The 27,453-nt window shown below is 35.7% G+C and overlaps 1 protein-coding gene across 4 annotated transcripts in view; it reads left to right on the top strand.

Annotated features, from left to right (window-relative positions):
• STK39 (serine/threonine kinase 39) overlaps positions 1 to 27,453 on the top strand; it is an 83,850-nt gene that overhangs the window by 45,759 nt on the left and 10,638 nt on the right. For all 4 annotated transcript variants that reach the window (XM_015634544.3, XM_019007408.2, XM_015634539.3 and 1 more), the window contains 4 exons: positions 35 to 67; positions 2,031 to 2,098; positions 16,190 to 16,242; positions 18,123 to 18,191. In XM_015634544.3, coding sequence (XP_015490030.1) covers positions 35 to 67; positions 2,031 to 2,098; positions 16,190 to 16,242; positions 18,123 to 18,191 — 223 coding nt within the window. The remainder of the gene's footprint in view (positions 1 to 34; positions 68 to 2,030; positions 2,099 to 16,189; positions 16,243 to 18,122; positions 18,192 to 27,453) is intronic.

Raw genomic sequence — 27,453 nt, forward strand, 5'->3', positions numbered from 1 at the left:
GCATAGTTCATATCTCACTACATTTGTTTTCCAGTCACGAAGACTGAAAGAGGAGGAGAACACAGAGGTAAAAATGTCTTTATCAATTTTTCTTTTCTTTCAAGCATTTGAGTGAAGGGATTTCTTTTTCATGTCTGCTGTTAAAAATGTGAATTGAGGTGGGAGTATTGTTCTGGAGCCTTGTATGGCAAGAGCTTGTGAGGACAGATCTGTATGCCATTGTACCTGTAACAGTGAACTTCAGCATACAGTGGATAAGATGGATAGGAATTTAAAAGCCACGCTATGTTTATGCCCAGGAGAATTCATGAAGATAGGTAATTTGGCTGTATTTAATGAAACTGTGTAACTAAGATCACACTAACTGCTGTCTGTAAGGGTAATGAAGGCTGCATTGGAGTAGCCAGCATATCTCCAAATATTTTTTTCTTCTTAGGATCTATATCATGACATGTAGCTTATAAATAAAGTATTTCCTTCAATACACAGTGAAGTAGTAGTTCAGTACAGAAGCATATTAGATTAATTCAGAAGAATAAAATACTATATAGAATTTCATGGCCTTTGTGCTAAGTGTGGGAAGCACTGCTGCTATAATCAATTGTTTAATAGGATTATGGCTTACAGACTAAATGGTCTTTAAAAATGTCTGTTCCTTGGGTGGGTGACCCTTACCACTTTACCTACAATTTTAGATTCTCTGATTTTCAGTGGTGTCAGAGAAATCTTCTAAAAGCCTAGCAGCTTGCTGCCAGATTTAGTTCTGTCAGCTCCTGTGATGACCCGTGTCTCCATTGCAGACCTCATTTACACAGCTCTTCAGCATCTGAGATACTTTATGTAAGCTGGGTACAAAAAAAGGACTTTCACCACACAGTCTTTCTGTCTTAAATGTTCAGAGTTCTACTGCTTGTGACCCAGTTTATACAGGTAACTCACAATAAAAAAAGTTGCTTAGTATATGAAAGAGAAAAAAAAAACCTCTACTTGAAGTCTTCTGTTGATTTTTGTTTCCCAAAATGCTCTAGAAGATGACTTGTGCAGTCATGCAACCAAGACTAATGCATCTTGTCACTGTTTGGGTTTTTGGGACCTCATTCCTGTATACTAGCATAACACGTCTATTGAAGATGCAGAAATAGTAGTAGCTTATATAAATGGAAGGAATTTAATTGAAGCAGAAAGAGTCCTGCTCTCATTTTAATAATTGTGAAAAATAATTATCTAAAAATTCAGTAATGTTTGCTGAAAATACACAGATAATAAAATATGGATCTTGTGCAACATATTTAAAAGTAGCATTGATATGGAAAACTGTTAAAAAAACTGTCATATGAAATTTGTGATGCAAGTCTTTATTTTGGGAGGGCTTCTGAACCCTTTGTAACCTTTGAACAGGCTGTTCTGTGCCTGGTGACAATATGCCAAGTTGGGTATGAATTCATAGTAGGGTAGAGAAGCCTGGTGCTTTCTCTGTGTAGGATACACTTTTGCTTGAGACTTCATACAGATTTTTGTTGAGAGCTGGGAGGATATCACAGTGTGAGGGAGGAGTGATAATGTGAAAGATATCAGTGTTCCTGATTTTTCTCTGTGGAAGACATCTTCTGAGCTGTGATACCTGCTTTGATATGCTGCTCGTTCTTTGCATATGGGGAGATGTAAGACTTCCTTAACAACCAAAACTGTTACACAAAAATAATATGTAGTAGTTTGGAATTCTCACTGTGTGCATATTATTTAATAGGTAATTGTTGCATTGATGCAAGGTGGATTATAAGCTCCTACACTCAGTGCTTTAATGCAGGCCTTATTTATTTCTTGTTTCTCTGTAATTGAAATATGGGAGTTTTACTGGTATCAGCTATATTATAGGCTGACGTGTACTGAAAGTGTTTAAAGGGTTTGTGAGAGCTAGAGAATGTGTTAAATATTCTGTGCTAACTTCAAACTGTTAGCATGGGACGTTTTCTAAATTTTTTTTTTTCTTTAGCATCCTTTACAAGACTTTTTGCTTTTTTCTCTAATAGTCTCAGCCTGCTGTTAGTGAGGAATACAGTGAAGTTCCTTGTGCAGTGAATCTTGTCTTAAGATTAAGGTAAGAGATCCTTCTATTTATTTTGCTGTATTATCTTGATCTCCCTCATTACTTTCATAATATTAACACAAAATCAGTGCTGAAGTCTATAATCTCCCAGTATGACCAGTATGAATAGTGTTTCTGTGACTAATTGCTGTCTTTTAATTGCTTACTGAAATAGTGTACAATGAAAAGCAGAATATGAATGTGTCTTCAGGCTAAGCATACCCTTCATTAAGTATTTTCTTTCTTTTTTTTCCTTGTAATGCAGAATCACAGTGAGAAGTTTTTAATGAGTTTCTTCCACACTTCAGCAGTCAGCCTCTGACAGAAATAAACCATAGCTGTATTACAAGTTGCCTACTCAAAATGTTTTTCACTGGCAAGTTTGATCAGCCACTGTGGAGAAGAGATGGGTATTTTAGAAAATAGATACAAATATGTTGTCTGACTTAAATTTTTACTTAGTCGAAATGAGTCAGATTATCTTTAATTAAAATCAGTTTATAACTAAGATTTGAATTGCTTAATTATGCAGTCTATTTCTTGGATAAAACTATTTTTTCATGCAAAACTTTGATAGCTTTTAATGTGTATGATAGCTTTTTTATGTTTTTTTCTTAAAAAACTTATTACTTAAAAAACTCATTTTAAAACTTGCTTACATCCAGTCTGTCTTGACAGGATATGTGTGTGAGATTGTAAATTCATAATTATTGCTATGGAGAAAAGTAAAATGTTACAATTTTTTATGCTAAAAAAAAAAAGATAAGAAATCAGAAATAATTAGAAAATTACAACCAGTATGTTAGAAACAAATAGTAGATTTTTGCATAACAAATAGCTTTAAAACAGTAACATCAAAAATTGTTAGTGTCCTGGTTCCAGCTGTTTGTAATCAGAAAAACCAATTACAGAAAATGAGTGCCAACTTTCAAAATCTATTTTCTTCCCTTTTCTTTGACTACTTCTCTAGTGACAGCTGCAGAAAAATTGCGTGTCTGCTAAAGGTTGTGTACAAAAGAGAGGATTAATGATTTTTATTGTGAGGATAGGAAAGACTTAGAGATTATTTGGAATCATTTTAGTTGTCCAATTTACATAACTTCCCAGTTATGCTATCAATATTCTTTTTCATCTCGCTGCTGGCAGGTAGATGAAACCATTTACAAACAGACCAATTTGTACTGCTATGTGGATGTACCAGTGAGGTGCTTTGGATATCTATAAATTATCATGAAACCCAGAGAGTTATTAGCTTCTTACCCAGTTATTTGCAGTATTGGCATATTCAGAGGGCAAACATTTTAGACCTGCAAGTATAGTGAAACATCAGGGATTATGCTTTTAGTTTTCTGCAGCTTTTAAGCCATAAGTAAAGGAGGACTGATCCTGGGAGAGTTGAGTTTCCAATCTCTTACTTGCACAACGAACTTCTGTTCTTTTTAAGAATTCTCTTGAATTCATGGCTGGAAAATGTTCCTTCTCCCTACCTTCCCTAAAAGCAAGTATGTATTTAGGAGGTTAATTTCTTATATTTATGAACATACAAGTGGTTATTGGTAGAGGAGGAAGAAACAAGAACTTCTGTTTTAGGAATCAGAAAGTTTCTCTTAAACAGAAAAGAACAGTCTTGAAATGCAGAGATGCTCTGGAGCCTGGGGACACTGTTGGCAGCGTCTTGAAGAAACCAAAAATCTGATGTATAATTTTGCAGAGTTTTGTTAATTTAACTGTCCTACTTTTGAGGGAAGAATGCTCTATGGGGCAGACCTCTGTCCCAGGTGAGCTCTGGCTGTGTCCTGTCTCAGTGGTAGGAGGTGGGTATAGACTTATGAATCTTTGTACAGGCTTTGCTCCTGCTGGAAGTCTGAGCATGTGAGTAGGGTCAGAACTAGGACATGAGCAGTGTGTTCATGTTTGTGTGTGTATGTGTGTTGTGTGTGTGTGTTTGGGGGGAGTGTAGGGGTGTGGGCTGCACTAAGTAACACACTTTTCTTTTGGCTGGCACTTTGCAAAGGGCTGATTTGACCATGAGGGCTACAAGCTGCCTATATCTCTGCTCAGCAGTGTAGATTCAGAGGTACAATTTAGAATTTTTTTATATTTGATAATTTAAAGTCAAGAGTTATTTTGCATACGGAACATTCACCAAAGCTCAGGCAGCCACTGGCTGACTACAGATGTTGTCTTTAGCAAGGTACCTTTGGTAGCATTTGAGTTGTGCTTCCTGTTCACCATTGACCCTCTTCAGTGTTGAGACTTTATCATGGAAGTTGATGCAAACATTTAGAGCTTTTTGAGCAGAAACAACTTAGCATGAGGCTGGGGAGTGTGGACCATAAGGTTTAAAGAGTAGTTCCTGGGGATTTGGGACAGGGCAAAGGGTAAGGAGATAGGCAACCTTAAAAAGGAACAAGAGGTGAGGGGAGGGGGTGGGCAGGAAGAAAGTGCTCCTCTGCTTTATTCTTTTTTCTTCTTCTACAATGAGGTTACACTATTACTGCCCATCACATTTTAGATGATAGCTTGATTTTTTTTTCCGTAGCAGTATGTTCCAGAAAAAGGCTAGTAGTACCCATAAAAATTAAAAATTACTTTCACAAAGGAGGACTTCTGGCAGAAGAATCAATGCATTTAAGAAATTCTTTACCTGGATGGTCAGGTTGTTTTTTCCCAGTCAGAGCAGAGTGAGATTCATTTTGTAATTCAGTAGGGTGTACTAAATTAACACCATCCTCTGTTTACTGCAAATGCCTTGTTGTGGATCAGAAGCACAACTCACGGTCTGAAATAATCTTTATAGAATCCCATGGTATTCTTTATACAAGTGGTGGTATTTAACTCCCTTACTCAAATTGAAAACCATCCAGACTAACTGATTTATCTGTCCTTAACTTGTATTCAATACCTTTCTGTTTTCATAGTTTTCTCAGTGCAAACTAACTTGTCAAAAAATTCTCTGCTGTCAGGTTTGCTTCATTGGCTGGATACAGCAATTTCCAGTTTATTTTCTACCTTTTGCAGTATTGTGTCTTGGAGTACATTGCCCCAAAAAGGAAAGTATCAGCAGTCTGTTTTAGGTGATTCCATGCAAAGCTCTTAAAAGGCTCTAGTATTAAATGCTTAATACAGGCCATTAGTGTTTTAAAGCTCAAGTGTAGTTAAGAGACTGTGCTTGAATCTTGCAGTGAACTGAGAATACTGGTTCTCACTGGCTGGGTCTGTACCACAGTGTGTAACTCTGACCCAGCCTGAGCAACTGTCACATTGAAATGCCAGTGCTTCTGTATCCTCACTCTCAAGAGGAAGTGGTATTAGGGAGTAAGAAGGAATTTAGTCTTCCGACAGGACTGTTCACAGCACCAGGGAAAGGAAGTGGGGAGGAATTACCACCCTGGATTTGAAATTTCCAATCTAACCACCCAGCTGCTGCAGTCACAGATTTAGGAAGGTCACTGTTAGATGGTTTGACTGCTTGGATTAATAACACAGATATTTCATGTTAAATTAGGGGACTTGTTAATTGTTAATAGTTAAGAATTGCAAATTATCTGAAGCAATCTAAGATGTTTAAATTAGCTCTTATGACAGGAAGATAATTTATTGACGGTAATTTGGAATGTCCCAGGACCTAATTTAATACTGTTCCTGCACACTAGATGAATTAAGCCTTTGGAAGAATAAAAGGGAAATGGAAATATTTTACTGGCAAATGGGATATTTCTGTTATTGCATATTTTAAATAAAGTGTAGAGAAAATACTAAGGCAGAATTGCCTGTAATTGTCACTCTATAATTTACATTAACTGTTTTTGTGTGTATATAATAGAAAAATATTTCTTCTGCTAATGTAGCTGGATGCTGTGGCATTTGATGAGTTCTGAGAAATATACCTTCTGGGGATCTGGACAGACACAAGTCCAAGGAGTAGCTGGCAGCAGGTGGTTGCCTGTTGGGCGCTGCAGCAGCAGAGTTGTTAGGACTTGAGACAAATGTGATTTCCTGAGTGCACCAGGATGCAGACAATGAGGTATCACTCACTAGTCCAAGCACGAGCTCTAGTGCTGATCTTCCTGCTTTTATGTTGGTCTGTTTATTTGACCTCTTTCTTACAAAATTAATTACATGTTAAATCATAAGAAAAGTGTACTTGTCTGGAGGTACCTAGTAGAGCTACTACTGTGTTGGTTAATACTTAGGTTTGAAGCTCACATTTATAGGAATAAAACCCTAAGAACTATGAACAAGCAAGCCCTTTTCTGGCTAGGGGCAGAATGAGTTTGATAATTCACTTAGTACCATAAATCAAAATTCTCAATTCTCATTCTGTTTAAAATATATTTATAGGTTTCTTTTGGTATGTTAAGCAAAAACTTCCATCATTTCAAACTCTTTTGTAAGTGGGGCTGGTTTATATCTTTCACCAAGAATAGGTATTTCTCAACATTTTTGCTATTAGAGTGGCTTCTGTTATCAAGTGTATTTAATGACAAAATCCACAAATACATTCCCAGCTGTGGAGTAGATTCACAGCTGTAAAGTAACAGAACATCTCTATGGTCTGGGAGTTGACACAATTACAAACATCATAACCAAAACCATTTGTAGGATTCTTGAAATAAATGTACTTGTGATTACAGCATTGAGCTTTATTTGGCCACCACCTCTAAGGGTTTGTCCTGGGAATCAGGGAGGTGTGGGGAGATGGTTACTGAACTGAATTTATTTTCACAGCATGGAGATTTCATTTAAATACCCTGTATATTAATGTACCAATGTACCATGATTAAATTATGACTAAAATCAGTAAGCAGGAACTCTTGATTAAACTATTGATTTTAATCTTGCTTTTTCTTTTTACATCTATTATTTCCTTCAAAGCTTGCTCTTTAAAATGGTAAATTATGTATTTCTTATTCACTACTTAAGGATGTTGTTATGCCTTTCTGTAATTTATTGAAAATAAATTAAAAATTGAAAGATTTACTTTAATTATGACCTAGATAATCCTGTATGTAATTGCTCTATCGTCACTCATTTATATAGAAATGGTATTTTTTTATCAAAACAATATAAAATTTATAATTATTGAGTCAAGGAATCAATACATTTTTTCTGCTTATTAAATTTAGGTTATCAAGAAGATTTGCATGTCTAAATATTTAGATGGAATGGAATTGGGCTTTTAACCTGCACAGCTGAGGTTGTAAATTATGCAGGCAGTTGCATCTGGGGATGTTGCTGATACTGAAAATTTAAAGTCACTAGAGTTTTTTTATTCCATTCTGCCTTTTTTATTTTTTTTTTTGGTACTATTTGCAAAAGAAAGATAAAGAGGAGGAATGAAAAATAACAATGAAGGCTAAGTACCACCACCAGCCTTCTTTATGTTAAAGGAAACAATTTAAAGCTTGAATCAATCTCAGTGTTAAAAGTCATTTTATTTGTATTATTAATGGCATGTACTTGTCAAGTGTAATAGGGTTTGCATTTTGATAGTTCAAAATTCGATTCTAATTAGATATTTTTCTAATTCTTTTAAAAACGTTTCTTTTACCTTGAGAGACCACACTCTTCTATCTTCACCCATCTGCTCTAGAGATGCCTGTGAATTGTGGTGGTGTAGTACATTGAGCAGGGCTGAAACCATTTGAAACACTTTCGTCTGTTCCCACTTAGTGGTGTGGTTCTCTCTCTTTCCACTGGTAGGGGTGTTCTGGGACTGTATTGGGTCACTGTAAAGCAGCCAGGTTTTGGTTGGTTTGTGACTTCTGATACCTTTGAGGGGAAGGCAAAATTTTAATGGAACTAATTTTATTTATTTTGTTTTTCTCCATATTTGTCAATGCCAGAGACATTGACATTGTGGGGCCAGAGAGTGGCCACAAGAGGTGCACTGGGACACAGGTGTGACAAGAATTTAACATAGGAGCAGACTTTGCTGGTGAAACTGGTTTACTGTGAAGAGAAAGTCTGGCAGGATAAACAGATGAAACCTTTGAAGGTTTTAAACCAAAATTTAGACTTTTTCCATGCTTCCCACTCTTTGATAAGCTAGTCAGGATCCGTGATTTTTAGATGGATGAGGGACAGATTGTAATTTTTTTGGTGGTTCAGATGTCTTTCTGGTTTACCTAAAAGTCTCCTTTTGTTTGACAGTAATATACTGACATGTGATCAGGACTGTAAAACTCAGAGCCAGTGGCATTAAAAAATTGCACACTTCCAGGGAGTTTTGGATTCAACAAAACTTTCTTTGATTTGGATAAAGTCAAAAGCTTCTCTGTGCCTTTCCCTCAAAGCCTGTTTTGTGCACAGAGAAATGACAAGGTTCTATTAAAAAACTCCATGTACCTGTAGAACTTGAAAGTCTTTTATCTTGATTTGATAAATAAAATTCTTTTTCTAGAGCTCTATTCTGAAACACCCCCAGCCTCCTGGCAGTGATTGGCCTTTCACACTTTTTGATTTAAGAAACTAAAATTTTGCTTCAAGCATTGTGGCTATTTTTCAACACTGTACTTGAAGAATTTTTCAATGGAATAACAGGTAATAATTCCTCTTCTTGTGCACCAGGCATGCAGAAGCATACAAAGCATGGTTTTAGTCACTAAGTTGCTCTGGTATTTCTTGTCAATCAGGCAGATGGTGTATCACTTCAGTCATGCAGCAAATACAGGTTTGACTTCCTTAAAGTGTTCACTGATCAATAATATTTGGTATCAAGACATACAGAGATCTTTCAGAGATACACTCAGAGTGGACAAGTTAAATTATAGGCAAATCCAGAAAGACAACTATAACCACAATGCGTGGTAATGTTTAACAAGGTGATCAAATTACGTGCATGTTATCCTCTCTGTTATTGAAACGCTCTCTGAATACTTCCAGGTGATTGCTTTATAACATTACTGACATTCTCTGTACTTAATTCCAGTTCTTCCTAGAAAAAAGTCTGGTTTAGATCACTCTGGTTTCTACCAAGCATTAAGATTTTACCACATTAATAAATTCTAAGTATAATTGTGTATGCCCTTCCTTGTATTTCAAGCACTTGTTAAAAACTGATGCTTTTCAGAAGTCGAGTCTTTACCACTGCTCTTAAAAAAAAACTTCTGTGCTACTTCAGAGTAATTTCAGAGGAAAAAAATTATGATCAATATTGCCATCTCTGCTGCAAAAATCCTGATAGCTCTTTGCCAAAGTTATTCCCACTGCTGATGTATGAGAGCAGGTAGGAAGTGTGAACTGCAAAAAAAGATGATGCAAGTGAATACTGCTTTTCACTGCCTGTGCAGTGAAATGAGTCACTGATAACTGAGGCAAAAAATATTGTTTCAGAATTTGCTGCTTGACTTAGCTGGAAATGAACATAGCAAGTCAAAAAATTGAAGGGCTTTTAATGTTCTGATTTAGCTTCTGGCATCAGCAACTGCAGAAAGAGAGAAGTGGCATATTTGGATGTAGATATATTTAAAATGTCTCTAGTTCTAACACTTCTTTGTCACAATATGTAGACTTGAGGCTGTAAACCAGTGCATTGAGAGAAAGGACTTAATATATATTATGTCACTTCTAAAATGTATCAGTTTTGTCGTGTTTCTTCTGTCACACATTTTCTAAGTTTCACTATCATATCCCATCCATTTCTACTAGACTCAAAGCACTCTAGTTTCTTTTGAGTCTTAAGCAATTTGGACCTCTCAGCTCTGGATAGAACTGTTGTAAAGACCTCTCCTGCAGTGGGAGCTGTCAGCTGCCCTGGAGCCTTGGACAGTGTTTGTAGCTAATCTGATTGTGACCATAACAATTCCCTTGGTGGCTGATTTTTTTTAATGTACACTTGCCTTTTCTGTATGGTAAGTGGCACAGAGACAGTAAATCTTTAACTGGTAACTGGTGCTGTCTCATTCCAACAGCTTAACAGCCAAATGACAGTGTTTCATTTTGGCATTGCCTGTTTTCCACTCTTGAAAGCATCATTTGGTTGTGCTTTGCTCTTAGTGTTGCTTACCTCTTGATGTGTACTGATTAGCAAGTCTTTGCATCATCTGAGGAATCTGCTCTTTGCCCAAGATCATGTGATGATTAAGTAAATAGTAGTGGCATTTTTTTGTGAATTAAACTGTTGGGTCCTACAACTTGATCATGAAACATCATCTACTAAACGTATTTCCTTTTTTTCAGTAATACATATAGAGGGAGCTAAATTGTAAACTCATGTAGTTTTTCTAGAACCACTGATGTAAATGGTAAGGTTTTAATGAACATCAAATAACTGTTCATTTTGGGACCACATTTTATTAACACAGAGAGATTTTAGTCCCATTCTTATTGGTGGCAATCTGAAGGCAGAAAAGAATTCTTACATCTCTTGCTCTTACCAAAAGTTAGCAGCAATGCCTTTTTGCTTAATTTAGAATCTCCACAGTGCTGAACAGGCATGATCTGCTCTTGATAGTATGGTAATTTGTAATGGAGGAGTCTGAGTATTGATTAGTAAATGACAACTGAGCATGAAAGTGGTAGAAAGAAAGGACTTTGCATAAGCATGTGGCGAATCCTCAGGAGGCTAATGCTTCTTTACAAATGCTCTGTTCTGTTGTGTTTATATGATCCCATAGGAGTCTTCAAGTTCTGATTCACAAAATTACATTAATAAACAGATTTCTTCATTCCTGCTTTGGTTCATCTGTGTGCATAGTATAATGACTTCAGAAATCAAGAAAAGTGGGGGCAGGAGCAGGAAAAAAGTGAACTGTGATTTCTGTTGAGGTAGCAGAGGATTCTCACTTGCTCTGCCCTAGATTAATAGCTAAATTCCACAGCTGAAGCGTAAGAAAATTGTAAGGCAGGGAACATAAATGCATAGAAGATTGAGACCTGGCTAAACCTCAGATATGGAATGAATGAATATCTTTACTTGTTTATTCCAAGATTTTACTCCCTCATCTTCTTCATAATATTGAAAGCAAAGTGTCAGTCTGTATTTCATGGTTGTGTGTATATTACCTATGTTCTGTAAAAAAAGTTGAAGTTTTAATTAATCAAAACTGAGATAAGAAAGTTTCTGTGAATTATGATGGCTACAGATCATCAGTACAGGTATTTAATGCTTAAAATTCTGCCGTTAATAAAAAATACAACACCACTGAAATAAACTAACAGCATGAAAACAAGGCTACATATGCTACATGGGGAATGGTGTTTATCATGGGCTTTCTGCCTTAAGCATGTGGAAGAGAAAAATGGGTGACATGTTACTGAGAGAATGCAGATGACCTTTTGAAATTTGAGTGACATTTGGTGACACCAAACATTTGTCTCTCCAGCAGTTTTTCTGGCAAGAAAAGAAATGCAGTTAAAATTTGTTTTAAACGAACCTGCAAACCCCACTCTTCTGTGCTTTTTTTCCCCCTCAATTATATTTCTTGCATTGTATGCACTTGCCCCAGAGATGTGTAATGAAAATTGGATGAGTACAGCTCTAGGATGTACAACCCACCTATCACTCTGATTAGTCCACTTCATTTTGATGTGAACTTCTGTTTTCTCTGCAGTATAAATGAGCAAGTAATTTGAACTCTTCTGTGGTTTTAATTACAGCAACAACTGCAGCAAGGTACTGCAAATGCCAGGCTGTTCGGCCTTGCTTCTTAGGCTATGCTGCCTTGTTTTTTCCATTTAACTTTGCCTCCATGGTAGTTCCAATGCAGTTCAAATTTTAGATGGTAGGAACATCTGTGGGGCTGAAATTTTGTACAAGTGAGATAATTGTGATTTGTCTTTTTTTTTTTTTTTTTTTTTTTTTTTTTTTTTTTTGTGTATTTTTTTTTCATTGAAGCACACTGACTTAGACTTGGTCAGTGTCATTAGTCCCTGATGGTGAGGAAGCTTCTGTCCCAGTGGGAATAGGGCTTCTGGGCTTCTTAGCAGCAAGAGGAGGGGAAAAGCTGACTGGTGAAGGGTGCCACATGGCACCATTGTTACGGTGTTTTTCATAATAAAGTTTCTAAAGTTTTGGTTAAAGATGAGCTTATTTCTGGTTCTAAAAAAGAATACGTATTCTGCATTCTGCTGTTGTCTCTTCCAGTCATGAATCAGCTGTGGTGGTTACCATTCTGTCAGTACCTGCATTCTTGGACACTTAGCTCCCTACATCAGTCTTTGGAAACCACATGTGATGATTGAGTAGCTGAAATCTGAAAATTAGGCAAGCAAAGGAGAGACAAAATGTGGATGTTCTTACACATGCACATGCACTTCTTTTGGCTTGCCTTGTCTGAGAATTTTTTCTTACATTGGGAAGGAAGAATACACATTTACTTAGCTATGGTAGGATGCATCTCATCCAGGAATACAGACTCTCTGAGAGCTGTATGGAAGATACTGAAACTTGTGTGAAGTAGAAGCTGTGTTTTTCTGCATCAGAAATGGCAGATAAATTTGTGAGGGTAAAAAAGGTAGCAAAAATGAAAGAAAATCTACTGCTTGACACATCATCAAAGTATGCCAGCATGATTTAGTCCTAAAGTTTAATTCCAAGACATCTTATTTTCTTGAATTGCACTTACATGACAGACATTCTGCTTTTAAGGACTAAAGAAATAATGACATATGATGTCTCTAATTTATAGTTGTATCATTACACAAACAATTTTCTATTTTAATTCAACAATGCACATCTTTTGTCAATCATGTGGAACAGAGATAATTGACTGTAGCAGGAATTACACTATCATTAGGTAATTATTTGAAAGCTTTGTCCTTAAATGCAAATGCCTGAAATCTCTCTCATGTCTTATGATTTTGTCAGTAGAACCATATCAATCTGAACAGATGCTTAATTTGTTTATTCTCTAATCCTGATTTTGGTCAATATTAGCATTGTTTTGCAAATAACTTCCTTCAAAACAAAGTATCTTTCTTTTGTATGCTAATGACAAGATTGCCAAAGTTTGTTGGTGGGGGACTAAGTGGGTAGCCCTTGTGCTTTTTCTGCTTCCTTGAGGAAGCATTATTCTGTTGAAAATCAGATCTAGCAACCTTGGTGTGCACATCAAGTGGTTTGGATGAAAATAAAAAAATGACGAAGAGTTGCAGAAAGTACTTTCACAAAGTGGGAAGTTTTAGATTCTGAAAATACTTTGCCAGAAAGATGGCTGCCAAAATGTCTTAGCATGGTGTGCTTTGGTGTCATCCTTATTCAAAACATTTGGAATTCTTCCTGTTGGAGGTGAGTGCAAAGTGAGAATCAATTTGCAATGAATTAAAATGCACAAAAATACTTAAAATTTACTACTTTTAAAAAGAGATGAGGGATGGGCTGGTTTTATCCATGGTAATCAAGGTATATTAGTCTGTAATGGCATAGTGCTAGAAGCACATAAGAGCTTTTCTAAGAGATGGTAAAAAGGTCTGAGTTGGCATTTTAGAATAGAAATAACTTTTTCACAAATGCATTTGAGAAAATAGGAACCATTAAGAAATGATGAAGAAGATAAAATTATTAATCACAAAGATACTAAGTGCCTTTCCTCCAATCCTATTTCTATATAGCAGAAATAAAGTCTGTGTGCTGCTGCATGATAAGAGTGTAAATGGATGTAAGTAAGAAAAAGGAACGAATGAAATGCTACATGGAAACTCTGCTTACAAATAAATCAACAAATCCAAGCAGTTGTCACCAAGGGAACTAGCAAACTAATTTGTAGTTACAGTGGCATTTACTAGAACCAGAGAAGTGTCTAAAGGCTGGAAAAGAGCATGAGGAGCTTTTAGGGGAAAGCTCAAGTGCATCTTCTATTTGGTGGATTATATAATGGAATACATAATTTATTGAAATCAATAAATGTCTGGAAGGTAATGGAACAATAAGCAAAAGCACTTACAGGCTTCTAGCAAATTAATCTTGCCAAACTTCCATTGTTTTGCTTTCCTGAATAGTTGTATAACATTATAGAGAAAGCAGCAGTGTCTTAAGTTCAGAATAGTTCAGAGTGTAGCAATTCTCAACAGCAAAGTTGGATTGCTGAATACGTATCAACCTTCAGTGAATTTTCAGCTTGACTAAAATAAACTGATTTGACTCCTTAACTATTTATTTGGGATATTTTGGAATTTGGAGACAAAGTAGCATACACCCCATGTGCATCCTGCTGGAGGAAAGAGTCTGTATCAGGAGCAACTCCTCTTTCACACACCTGTGAAAAACTGGTAATTTTTATGAGAGTTCATAATTACTTAGTGCCTTTTTACATGGTAGATGTTCTACTTATGGGAGGTCTGTGGAAAGATATAATTGGAGAAAATGTATTAGATTTCTTGGTCATAGAATCAGAATGGTTTGGGTTGCAAGGGACCTCGAAGACCACCTAGTTCCTAACTCTTGGTTTACCTCTGCAAAGGTGTGAAAGTTTTTATTGGTTTGATTTGATTCTTCCAAAGTGTTGGCAGGAAATGAGCCTTTGAGTTACATCACACATTCAGTCAGAACATTTCTTATTTAAGAATAATTCTAAAATTCTGTGCATTTTCCGTTTTTTTGGAAAGAAATTTTTTGTCCAAAGGAAACCTGGAGATGGGTCATAAGTTGATAGCTTGTTTTCTATCATTTTTTGGTGTTGTTTGTTTTAACAGAAAGCAATCCACATTTTTCTAGGAGACAGAGAAAAGGGGGAAAAAACTGAGGTTCACACTAACTCTCTGTTGAATAAAAATAGTGCAATATTCCATATAATAGCGGCAGACTTCTACAGCAGAAGTAAATGAGCCTTGTAAATCTGTACCTGGCTAGCTTCATTGCCTGCAGCTTTGTGTTAGTGATATTAAACTCCTATAGTTCTTTATTTAGAGTAGAATTTTGGGAACCTGAAACTCCTTCAGCTTTGAAACATTTAGTTGATTCAGTAAAAGAGTACTTTTCATTTTAAGCACTGCATGTGGGATACTCATTTTTCAAGGTTTGATATCTTCTTGTTGTGTGTGTTGCCAATCATTCTGGGTTTTGTGCTTCTGCACGTTGCTGGTTTTGGCTCTGTAATATTCTTAGAAGTATTTAGCAAGCAATAATAGCTGTAAGTCACCACTGAATATGCCTGCCTATTGGATTTAGTTTTCCCACAGCACGACTTCATGGCCTGGTATGAAATATGAGCTTTCATACAGTTTCCTTGCTGAGGAGAAGAATAATGAACTGCAAAACACATTCTGTTGCTATTAGCATTTCAAGTGGATTGAGCTATTCATTAGAAAAAGAGCAGGCTATAACAATTAGGTTCCTCCCTGTGCTCAGTTGACTTGTCATTTCCAAAAATGTGATGGACGTCTGTTTTGCAGAGGCTAATGTTTTGTTGATGGAAGAAATTATTAACTAAACCTGAAGCTGTAAACATGTATGGAATGGAGGTTTGGGGCACAGTATGAGGCTGTAAAGGAATTTAACATTGATATTAACTCCCTTATGACTGTGTCACACACTGAACTGGTTAAAACACTCTTTGTGGCAAGCAGGAAGACAGTAAATCTTGGGATTTAATATTTTACTGCTCATTTTATGTGTAGGTGGAACCTCACTGCTGAGACAAAGATGGTCAGTGAAAGAAGTTACTCATTTTGAAACCCTTTTACAAATACTGCATTACTACTACTTTTCAGCATGTAATATTTGCTGGATACTTTGTCTCTTAAACATCTTTGTATAAATGTGATCTCATATGGGGAGCTTTAGGTCCAAGTGAATCTTCTGTTTGTGGAGGATAAGGTATCTGACTCAAACAGTATTGAACAATTAGAGTCAATATGGCCGTGTCTTTTGAAGATGTAAAGGAAAATATATATCAGAGGAATTTATTTTAAAGGACTTTATCCTTTATGTTACTGAATGCATTTTCAACTTAAGCATATTTTTCTGCTAGTTTTCCCAAAATACAGCCATGAAAATGCAACAGAGTCTTTCCAGTCTGGGTGCTTTGGGAAAGCAGTATTTTCAAGGAAATACATGCAACAAAATAGTGGTTGTCAATGCCAGAGGTATTCTTTGGGTGTAGGAAGCGAATAGTTGTTCTGTTCTTCATTACATTTTAATGTATGCACTGACTTTTTCAGGAACTCCAGGAAAGAACTTAATGACATACGGTTTGAGTTTACTCCAGGCAGAGGTAAGGTTCCTGCAACTGAATTATTCTCTTACTGCTTAAAAAGGCATTTCAGAAATGGATTACTGCTTATGGTTAATGCAGACTGCCTCTCTGGAATGTTTCCTACTGTGCAGAGCTTTATATTAAACCTTAGTGGAGTAAGAATTGCAAATGTATGTAAATTCTAGTGGCAAGGTTGCATAATATATATATTGGAGGACTTTATTCGCAGGATACTTTTATCAATTTCATATCTTATTGAAATGATCTATATGGTATATAAGATCTTGCCTAGCAATATTTCCATTTTCACATTTGGAAAACTTTGTAGGAAATAGAATGTAGTAGCCATAAAAATGTATGCGGTGATGGTGGTAATTTTTTCCCTTTTATAATAAAAGAAAGTCTATTAAGTTAAGTCTATTAACGAGTATAAAATGCACACCATTTTTCAAGTGCTATCTTCAGCTGAAAGTTGAGCTGTATCTCTAACTTTGGTATTATCACCAGAAAGAAATTCTGGTATTGAAACTTTAAACTCTACTGCATCTACATGTAGAACTGTAGGCTTTCCAGTGGCAGAGCTGTATGAACTTGTACAGTTGCCTTTGTTTGAAGAAAACCAAGTATTACTGGGATGAAATGCACAGAAGGCTAATATTTTGAGTAAGAAGGTATCATCCTCGTTAAACTGCAACCCTTTGAACTATGAACCTATTTTATATTCCTTAGAAGTCAGTATTCACTTTATTTAGATTAGCCTTCAAGGAGCTTTCACCTAAAAATAAAACCAGATTGGAAGAGGAGTCTCTTTCACAGTAAATCATAGTTTCTTTCATGTGCAGTGGTTCTGTGCATGGCTATATTCTGTGTTGTCTACCTTCTTTTCCAGTTGATTTTGACAATAAGTAAAAACAAAAGAGGCCTGTTACTTAACTGGGTACAGAACATCTCAGTTTGCCAAAAGAATTACTTGGGAAGCAGTTACTTAAGCCATTTGAAGATTCCTGCTTGGACAAAAATGAGAGGACAGACCAGGACTGTTCCTATAGTCAGTCACTGAGGCAGCCAGAAGGCAGCCGTGCTTCTCATCTCCAGAAACTGCAGGCTCAGCTACCTTGCTTTTTACCTGTGTTTCTTGAGGAAATGATAAAACTTTGTGTAACTGCCTTAAAGCATGAGCTCCATTAGGGGGGTTGGTGATGGGGCCACAGTACAGTTGAAGGCCACATTACTTAGCTGGAATTTAGGCTTGTTCCTGCTGCTCTTGCCTACTTACATCTAAGTCTTCAAATGTCTTTATCCAGGGCAAGTACTAGTCACAGGGACTTAGGAAATAACCCACTCAGGTACAGCAGTTAATAAAAAATCCATCCAAAGCTTTGAATTAAGCTTTGAATTTCCTAAGTCACAATACTTAAAAGCTATTTAAAACCTAGATCTCAAAATAATGACTGTTCATGTAAGTCCTTTACCCCACTTGTAACAAACAAGAAAGCCTATTCACCATGTCTCTGTCTAGATATGCAGAACAATGGAGGGCATAAAGAAAACAGTGAAAACCACACTAAAGCATTGTTTATTTTCTTGCTTGGGAAGATACTGAACTTGTAAAATGTGTATGAGGATGTCATTAGATAACAGAGGAGAAGTGCTGGTGGCCAGGAGAGGTCTGTAGGGGGTTTGCAATGGATCAAGTCATTACCTTATGCAATTTGCTGTGCAGAAGCTGATAAGATAATTATCATTTTTCCTCCTAATTAAAGATAATTTTGAATTCAATCCTGTCTCCATGGGTGTTTTGGAACTAAAATATATTTTTTGTTAAATTGCATTGGATGACTGATACTTTTTGTTGTTTTTGTGGGCTCTCACACTTATTCCTTTCACCTTTTGGACAGACACAGCAGATGGCGTTTCTCAGGAGCTGTTCTCTGCAGGCCTGGTTGATGGCCATGATGTAGTTATAGGTAAATTACATTTTTTTTTGCAATTATGCTCTTGTGACAAGTTTGTGTTAAACGGATGTGAAAAAATGTTTTCTCTGATGCTGGTTTTCAGAAAATCTTCTTTGTCCTAATTTTCCTTTCATGTATGCATAGTTCAATCAACAAGGCAATTTTGATACAAGTCCAGTGATGGCTTTTGGAAGTCAGATCTCTTCAGTGATTTGGGAAGGGTGATATAATATAGCTCACCTGAAGAATTACTGACATTTTATTTGACTGAGCATTTTTGTGATAACTTCTTTTTTTTTTTTGTTTAACAATGAAATGATTTATCTGTAGGATATTGCAGAGTGTGCTTTGGCAGCTCTGAAGTTAGTAGGTCTTCTGTTTGGGTTCATAGAAGGAGGAACAAAACAGTGTTCAGGACCTATGGAAATTGCATCTAGTGGTCTTACTTCTGTAATAATTAAAAAAAACAAATAATCTGAAGTGTTTTCTGGTGGCTGAAAGATGCTTCTTTATTTTTCTATTCCATGCTTAGTAATGGTTTTTGGTTTTTTTCTTTTACTTGAAATTCAGTACCTTATAAAGATGACTAATTTGGAAGTGCTTATTTATCTGCATCTTCTTCCTTTCTTCTAGATGCTCAAGACCAGTAGATCTATAGTCACCAAAATCAGAGGGTGATAGTAAATGCTAGATGAGGGAGAACTAAATTGAGGAATAAACCAAGTCAATTTTTGTGTTGTGGTCAAAAAAAGTCTTATCAATAGGTTAAGATTTCCTTACCAAACTCCTCAGTGGTATCGAGAGTGTTTTACAACTTCAGAAATTCATTTCTTGCCTGGAAGATTATTTAAAATACATTCTCATTGCATTTGTAGTTAAACTCCTTCCGAGAGAACCCTGTACTTTTTGCTTTTGGATGATCAGAATACAGATTAATTTTAGCTGATCTAAGAACTAAAATTCCTATCTGATCTTTTACCTTTATTTCTAAAGAAAAAGTATTTTAGGAAGGCTTGCAGATGGTACAAGCTGTAGGCACTCTTAAAGTCACTTCCACTACATGGTTATTTTAAGGGTTCAGGAAAGAGGAGTTGCTTGGCCTTGGTTTGTTGTCATATTAACATCCAGTATGAAAAATGTCATTACCATACTACCGATAATATTTTTGGTAGAATTCTCATTTAGAAAAAAAGAATTTTTTTTAACTGACTAACAAAAGAATTGTTATTTGTTGGCACTCTCACCTGCCTGGGCAGTCAGGTGTTACTCTGAGTCACAGCTGGGGATGCTGCAGTGCAAGTCCTGCTGGGACCCAGTGAGAAATCTTCCCATCTTCATTTTCCCTTTACTACAGAGTTCTCTTTCAATGCAAAGTGTCAATACTTCTGTGAAAATGGCAGCATGAATGGGATTTTTTACCATCTTGCAAGGGATATGATTGGGAAAAGGCAAATTAAAATACATGTCACTCATGTGACAAATTCTCATCCCATAGTGATAGCACTTTGGTCCTTGAATAAGCACATATATCTATTTCTATATGAAAGAACATTTTCCCTAGCAGGCTTGGTTAGAGGCACTGTCTGGTTAGTGATAAAAGTTTACTTCCTATCTTAATCCATGTTTTGAATTACATCAGACTTTGATTTTTAGGGTTATGATGGCTCCTTCTGTATTTTCATTTTTTAACTTTTATTGTGGTACTAAAAAAATCTAAGGAAATAAAATTTGTGTATAATGAAATGAATCAACTTATATTTATTTAATTTCAGTAATTTATATTTAGTTTATATTAATTGTTATTTAGTTTATATGGTGGGTTTTTATGATGTAATTTAACTCAAGCTCCATAGGCACAAATTCTTGAGTGAATTTGTGTAATCTTGAGTCTGCTTGACCTGTGAAGTTTTCAAATATGTTCGGACATTGCCACCTTCCTAGAAAATTACTTCAGATTTCATATTTTGCTGAAAGAAGAGTTCTGCAAAATGTGATTTTGCTTTTAATTAAGTAAAAAATTAAATTTGCACTTTCTTAGAATATTTCACTGTAACAGTGCAATCTTAAGTGTTTCAGTTTAAAGCCAGAGGTCATATAAGAGAGCAGATGGTGCTTAAAATGTAAATCTGCTTACAAAACTAATTTTATGTGTAAAATTACATTAGCACCTTGTTCACTCAAAATTAAAAGATTTATAATCTTCCTATCTAGGAAGAAGGGAATAGTATAGAAGAGCTTGGTTAACCATCTTCTCCAGAAGGACTGGTTCCATTAGTTTCCAGATTGAAAGCAGGTGATAAATTACCTTTCATTTTTTAGCTGAAGCAGGCAGAAATTCAGCCTCTGTAACCTGAACCCTGAATAAAAACAAGGCTCTGAGATAGTTTCATGAAAGTTGTTCCTGTAGATTCTTTTCTTGGATGTTGAAACATGTAGAGACTTGGACAAAAGAGGAAGGTGAAAATACCTGTTTTTATATTGAATTCAACAATTTATTGGCATAATGGCTGATCTTGTGAAAGGACATTTAAATAGGAGTTAGCAAAAGCTGTTGTGGAAAGTATGGTCATGGCATGTGTGAACTGAAATCATTCGTGTATAGAATTTAACAGCTGACACCTTAAATTCTACAGAATTTGCTTCTAAACATTAATATGCTTCACCTTTTGAGTCTTGCTGGATTTGCTTCACTTAACACAGCCTTCCCAGGAATACTGCCTTTGTGATGTGTATTAAGTTCAGCTACTTGTTCTGCAGAAAAGCAAAAATCTCAGCTTATGTGTTTGGTTTTGGCTCTGATGGGCTGGTTTATTTTCCTTTAGCTTTGTTTCACAGAAGGTCCCTACATAATGGAAATCATCACTGAGAATTGGTTTAAAAGCAGACTTGAGTTGGTGTTTGCAGAGGGGAGTGAGCTTTGGAGCCAGTGGTATCTTGCTGATGAGGTGTTTTATGCAATACTGAAATATCTATGTTAAATCAGATCTGGAATATTTTCAAAATTCCTTTTGAGATAATGTGTCTCTGTATGCAGTACATGTATATTCGCTGGTAAATGTTCATTAGGTAATGTTTCATTATATTTTTTTGTTTGTAATGTTATATTATATTTTTGATACCATAAAGAAAATTCAAATTGTATCAAAGTCAATTCTTTGAAAATCACATAGTTGCAGTCCTACTCCACTGGTATATACAATGTGCACAAAATTACAATGAAGCCTTAGACGATAGTTAATTTTCTGGACTGTTTGCTTAAATTTCAGAACCTGAAGGTGTATTTACAGTTATTAAATTGCAGTTTATACATAACCACCACCTCCCTCCCTTCCTGAATACTGCTTTAATAAAAGCCATGATGTCCATACCATCAAGAAAAATGCAATTGCCCTCTACTATATGAATGTACCTTTTTAAAAGTCAGAAAAGTATCTCTGAATACATTGAGCCATGGAAGATACACCTTCACTTTTAAATACACGTGACATAAACTACTGCTGAAAAGTCTTTGATGTTGGAGATATCCACTTAGTAACCAGAGGAAAAGCTTTTAGTCAGTTAAAAAAAAAAAAAAGCTTCCTGCTGATAGAAGAACCACCTGAAAACCCAAGAGATTGTAATTTTTAATGTAGTCATACATTGAAAGTAGCAAGCTTTTTCATCAATATCTTTAATATTTTCTTAGAGGTGTGAGTACAATAGATGCCATACTAGTGTGATACAATTACTCTGGTAAGCAAACAAGACTTAAATTGGAATGTAAATTTACAAAGAAAGCCCAGCATGGCTGTGGATAGGTTATTGGCCATGAGTTCAGAGAATATTTATCTGACCAAATCCAGAATAACATTATTTCAAGGGTTGTTAATCAGGAAGTAATATATCTAACATAGTATAGCAACAAAATATAGTTACCAATTAATCACAGTATTAAAGCATTTGAAATTGAAACAGCTGACTGTCTTACAGTATGATGTCTGCTGATGCTGAAGGTACTTTCATACTAACATGGAATGATGAAAAAGCACCAGCCCAGTTTGTTAGCACACTTGGCTTATGGTGGCACTGATAATCCACATTCCTAGAAAAGCCATAGACTTGCACAGTAAATGTCCTTTTGCTTTCCTAGGTTTTGCTCTGCATTTGCTTATACCTAGTTTTTCTTTGTCTTGTTAGATTAATCATCTTTGAAACTGAATGAAGTGATGACTGTTGTTCAAGTAATTCCAACTCATCTTACTGCAGTTAGGAAATGAGATAGAACTGCATGAGTGGAAAACATGCTGCATATATTTTTGTGCTCAAAGAGCAGTATGGGTGGGTAACTGGAATAGCACTACCATTTGAAGGCACCTTAAGTTTGTCATTTAATATCAGTAATGTTCTGAGGGGCACTGATTTTTGTAATATTTAGGAATTTTTTTAGAAGTTTTGTTTTCTTTCTTGTGGCTCAAACAGGGTGAAAAAATTGAAATTTTAGTTAAATTAAACAGTTTTATTTATTCCAAAGCTCAGTGTACCCATAAACTTTGAACTAATGAGAAAATACCTTTATAGATTCTTACCAGTTAATTTCAGCTAAACTAGATAGACTAAATACTTTGTGTTTACGTTTAATATATTATCCAGAAAGAAACATAGATTTAATGAAAACCTGACTGTATTTTATGGCATTTTATAGAAATGTATGTGTCTTCCATATGTGTATGTACCTCAGCATCTCTTTAGCAAGATATGCAAATGCATTACAAGTAGAAGAATATCTCTAAAATCCCTGGGGGCTTAAGTAAGGACTTAAATATTTCAACACATCTGGCTCATTTAGAGCTAATGCACTGAAGGGTGACTCATAATGATGAGACTGCTGGGAGTTCTGGAAGCTTGAGGTGCACCTGCAGCTAATGAATTTTTGCAGCTAATTGCACCTAAGTTATTTTAGACTTCCTATGTTGGACGCAAAAGGTGCACTGAAGGAAGTGTATTGTGTGAAGCTTGCAGGTTTCATGGAAAAAATCCCATCATGATGAATTTTCAGTGTGGTGAAAATGTAAAGGCTCAAGGTGAAAAAAATTGTGTTAGGTGACTAATCACCTAACTATGGCAGAACTGTAAGTATGTGATACAAGAAATTCTCTAAGTGTGAAGATGATTCTTCACATGTACATATGTGTGTTCATGTGCCATAGTGAATGTGCCTGTCTTACAGGCATGATAAAGTAAGTAATAATTTTTAGTTATTTTAAAGATTAAAAAAAGGTAGAATTGGAAACTGCCTTCAAAGAAAGTTCCTTTTTTTCAGCCTGCAGTCCCAGGTTCCTACTTAAGTGTGCATATGGTTATTATTGGGATTAGTTTGAGTTTTGCCTGATACAGTAATAGATAAATTCTCTGCCATACCACAGATCTGATACAAAGTTTCAAGGACTTTCCTTTCTAGTTAAGAAAAAAAAACCCAAACAACTGTGCATTTGAGTCAGAAATTGCAAAACCAGAAATGTGTGTAATGTTTCTGTTTTCAATAGTAATTTACTTGTTGTTCTTTATTTCCTTGGCATTCACTTCTCTGCCAGAGGTTGGTACATCAAAATAAGGATTTATTGAGGCTCTTCAAACTAGATGTATTCTATTTCAGAACCTAACTCCAGCACATCAGGGAGTATTTTCTAAATATATTCTTCTTGTTTCAAGTTTCAGATACAAGGTATTGAAGTAGCTTGGCTGCTATTTCATCTTCTTAATAGTTTTGTCAGAACATTATCTATAATTCATAGCTGAACCTGGAACAGGAGGACTTGTGAAGATCTGATAGGGAAAGGAGATTGCAAAGTAATAATATGCATGGAAGAATATGACCTGCCTTATTTCTGAATAGACCTATATTTCATATCTTATCCAGCATTATGAAGATACTTGTTGGAGCTGTCTTCAGTATCTTGATGATTATCAAACTGTTGTCAAAACCTGTTTCTGAAAGCTAGCACTTGATTTCTACATTCAGTCATAGGGAAATGATTTTCTCAACCCAGGACTCTCATTCTTTTGTATAGAGAATTTAAGAGAACAATTTACTGTAATATCTCAAGCTTGTTAAATAGCTCTACTAGCAGGGTTGGGCAGCAGGTCTAAATTTTTATTTTAAATGTTCATATGAGAATAGACTGAGGTTTATAATGCTGAGGATCATCAAAATGAAGGGGAAGTGATGAAATATATATATACTCATCCCTCACGTTCCTAAATAATCTACTCCATTTGGCACATAAGGACTCAAGGTCTGAAATAGATAAGTATTTAATTATCCCAGTATATCCTATTTATCCTTTTATAAGGAAAGTAGAATATCCTTTTACTTTGTTTACTTATCCTTTTAGTTTGTTTTAAACATGCAGTGGTTTCCCTAAGCATGTTTCACATCCTCTGGGGGAAGAAAAATCAATTTGAAATATCAACCAACTTTTTTTTTCATAAATTTCTGGGAAAAGGTACAACTTTCCAGTTGTATTAATATTTTAATTTATCAGTAAAACCAATTGTCACAGTAATGGCCTTTTCCCTCCCCCCCCCTGTTTTCAGAGACTGTAGAATCTAAAATGTTTCCTTGGGATCAGATATCCATACTAAGTAATTGAGAATTCAGGAGCTTAATAATGTGTTATTGGAATTGATGCAGGTAAATTTCTAGCACTAACCTATGTCACTTTCTCTTTGGAAACAGTACTCCTGTTTCATAAAATATACTGTTTCTCTTGGGTGCGAATTTTTCCACCAGTTACCTAAAGTTTCCACCAGTTACCTAAAGAAAAATTACAACTTACACATTTATTTACCAGTCCTCAGTTTTCCAGTTTTTGCCTGTGACCCCTGGATATCAATACACCATGTTAATCGATCTTAATGTGACGACATTTGAGGTCTGCTATTATTTTTTAAATGTGTTGAGATTTATTTTTTTTTTCAGTTTGAGCAAGGGTAAATAGTTAAGTCTTTATTTGTGGGTAGAAGTCAATCAGGAATATACCACCCTGATGTCTCTGCCATTCTTTTGAATAATCTAGGGTAATAATAGTTTTTAAAGCTTTGGTCCCAACCAAGAAGTCGCTTTTTATTATTTTTCTCTTTTGGAACAAGATAGACTGGTGCCAAATGCTGGTTAATGTCCTTAATGTCTAAAATTACATGAACCAGCCTAAACCTAGAATGTCTGTATAGAATAAGGAATTAATACAGTATTGGAGCTCAGAACTCATATGAACCACAGAGCTCAAGTGGTGTCAATAATTGCTTTAAATTGTGGAAAGTTCAGGTGGAAAATGTTCACTGGGATCCCTGTTCACTGGGATGCTGTAGGAGACTATTTTCAGTCTTGGTGTTCCTTTCAAAGCACAACTGTTTTCTTTGGCTTTTTGTTGTCCTGTACCTGCCCTCTTTAATCTGTGTTTTCTGATTAGAGGCTGCAAATTGAGCTGTTGGAAATTATCACAGTATCTAATGTTGAAATGGAGATCATTACCACTGCATTTTATCTGTATCTACTGACTCAGCAACACACTTTGAGAATTCAGACAAATTTGTGAGCCTTTATCTCCCTTTGATAAATTCCTAGTGACAGCCTCTTCATAAATAATAAATTTCTAAATGTTTTAAATGCTTCTGCCATATCAGTATCCAATAGCTTTCTCAGAAGAGAAGCCAGGTTTGCTGCTGATCTTTCTGTTTTCCTTTATTTCTTACTTACAAGAATCATGTCTAGGTCCTTGCAATCCTATAGCAATAAACTTGCTGGTTAGGTGCCACAGATCTTGAAATGCTTTAGTATTTCCCTTGCTACTGAGCAACATAAACTGAAGGGAATTTTTCAGGAGCATCCTGAATGGTTGAACTAATGGAATCACATTACACCTAAGTGACCTTTTTGATCTCTCTTCAAAGAGCCCTTTAATCTTTCAAGGCAGACAGTTGGTGAGCTTTTAGATAATAATGAGACAGAGATCTGGAGGAACCAAAATCTCTAAACACTGATTGTTTCCATTGTTTGCATAATATACTATAATCCAGCACTAGCTAGGTTTTAAAACTTAGTTTTCACTTTGTTCTGAACTTGAAAATGCATGAAAATCACTGTATAGTATGAAATATAAATGAATGCATAGATTGCAATGAACCTCTTGCAATATGTGGAACGGCCTCAAGAGCGTGCATAATAAATTCAGCCCTTTGGAGGAAAACCCTACCAGTAGCTGAATTTTTAGGAGTGATAATTCCACTGAAAAGTATTCCCTGCTACTCAGGCACCCTGCATCCTAAGACCCATACAGGAGAACACAGCATTAATCCTCAAACCAGCAGACTCCCAAGGCAGTTAATTACGGTGAGCTCTGTGTATCTGATGAAAATGGTAAAATAACTGCCTACTGTTGGGGAAGAGGTAATATTTGAAACAATCAGCAGGAAAGCCAATAAATCTGTGGAGGTTTCAGCTTGTCTTCTCTAACAGCCGTACTGTTGATGAAGTAGGGAGCAGTTGAAGGTAGCTATTTTTTATAGACTGAGTTTTAGACTACATAAAAAATATTTCACTTTTAACTTATTAAAAATATTTTTCATTTTCTCCAAGGTTATAATTTTTCTCTTTTTTTTTTGGTGACAGTAATTTTGTGCCTGAATAATACTTCCCTTTCTTCATATCTGAATTTCAGGATTACAATATGCAATAGCTTTGCAAACTATTGAACCTAAGCTTGAGTTCATGAGCTATTTCCGAGGTTGCCCATCCATTCTTTGAAAAATGGAAAAGCAGATGAATCGTTATTCTTTTGAGAGCACCCCAGAAATATCATCTGAAGCTTTAGATTCTGCTTGTGTCTGTGTTTATGCCAGATGGCTCTGGCTTAGTTGGCTGGGTGGGCATTGTACTGGAAATAGTTTAACTGTATTTCATATAGCTTTATTTACTGTCTCATTAATTTTAACTTTTCCAGAAGTTTTCCCTCTTCAGAAGCCATTAGGGTTAAATTTCATGCCGTGTTAAGAATTTTAAGTAACCAGAGAGAGAGCTTTGTCACATCACAGGAGCAAAACAGCTATTTGAGACTGCCCATAATATGGTTATTCCCTTGTATTTGTAAGATCTTGAAGGTGGCCTTTTTTTTTTTTTGTTCTGTTACCTCATGTCAATCCCTCAGTAAAACTGTAAAAAAAACCAAAACAAGTTAAAAAATGTAACATATGTAATTGGCCAAAACTGTAATATATCAAAGTGTAAGTCATTTGTATT

Source organism: Parus major, chromosome 7 (genome assembly GCF_001522545.3).
Source record: "Parus major isolate Abel chromosome 7, Parus_major1.1, whole genome shotgun sequence".
NCBI lineage: Eukaryota > Metazoa > Chordata > Aves > Passeriformes > Paridae > Parus > Parus major.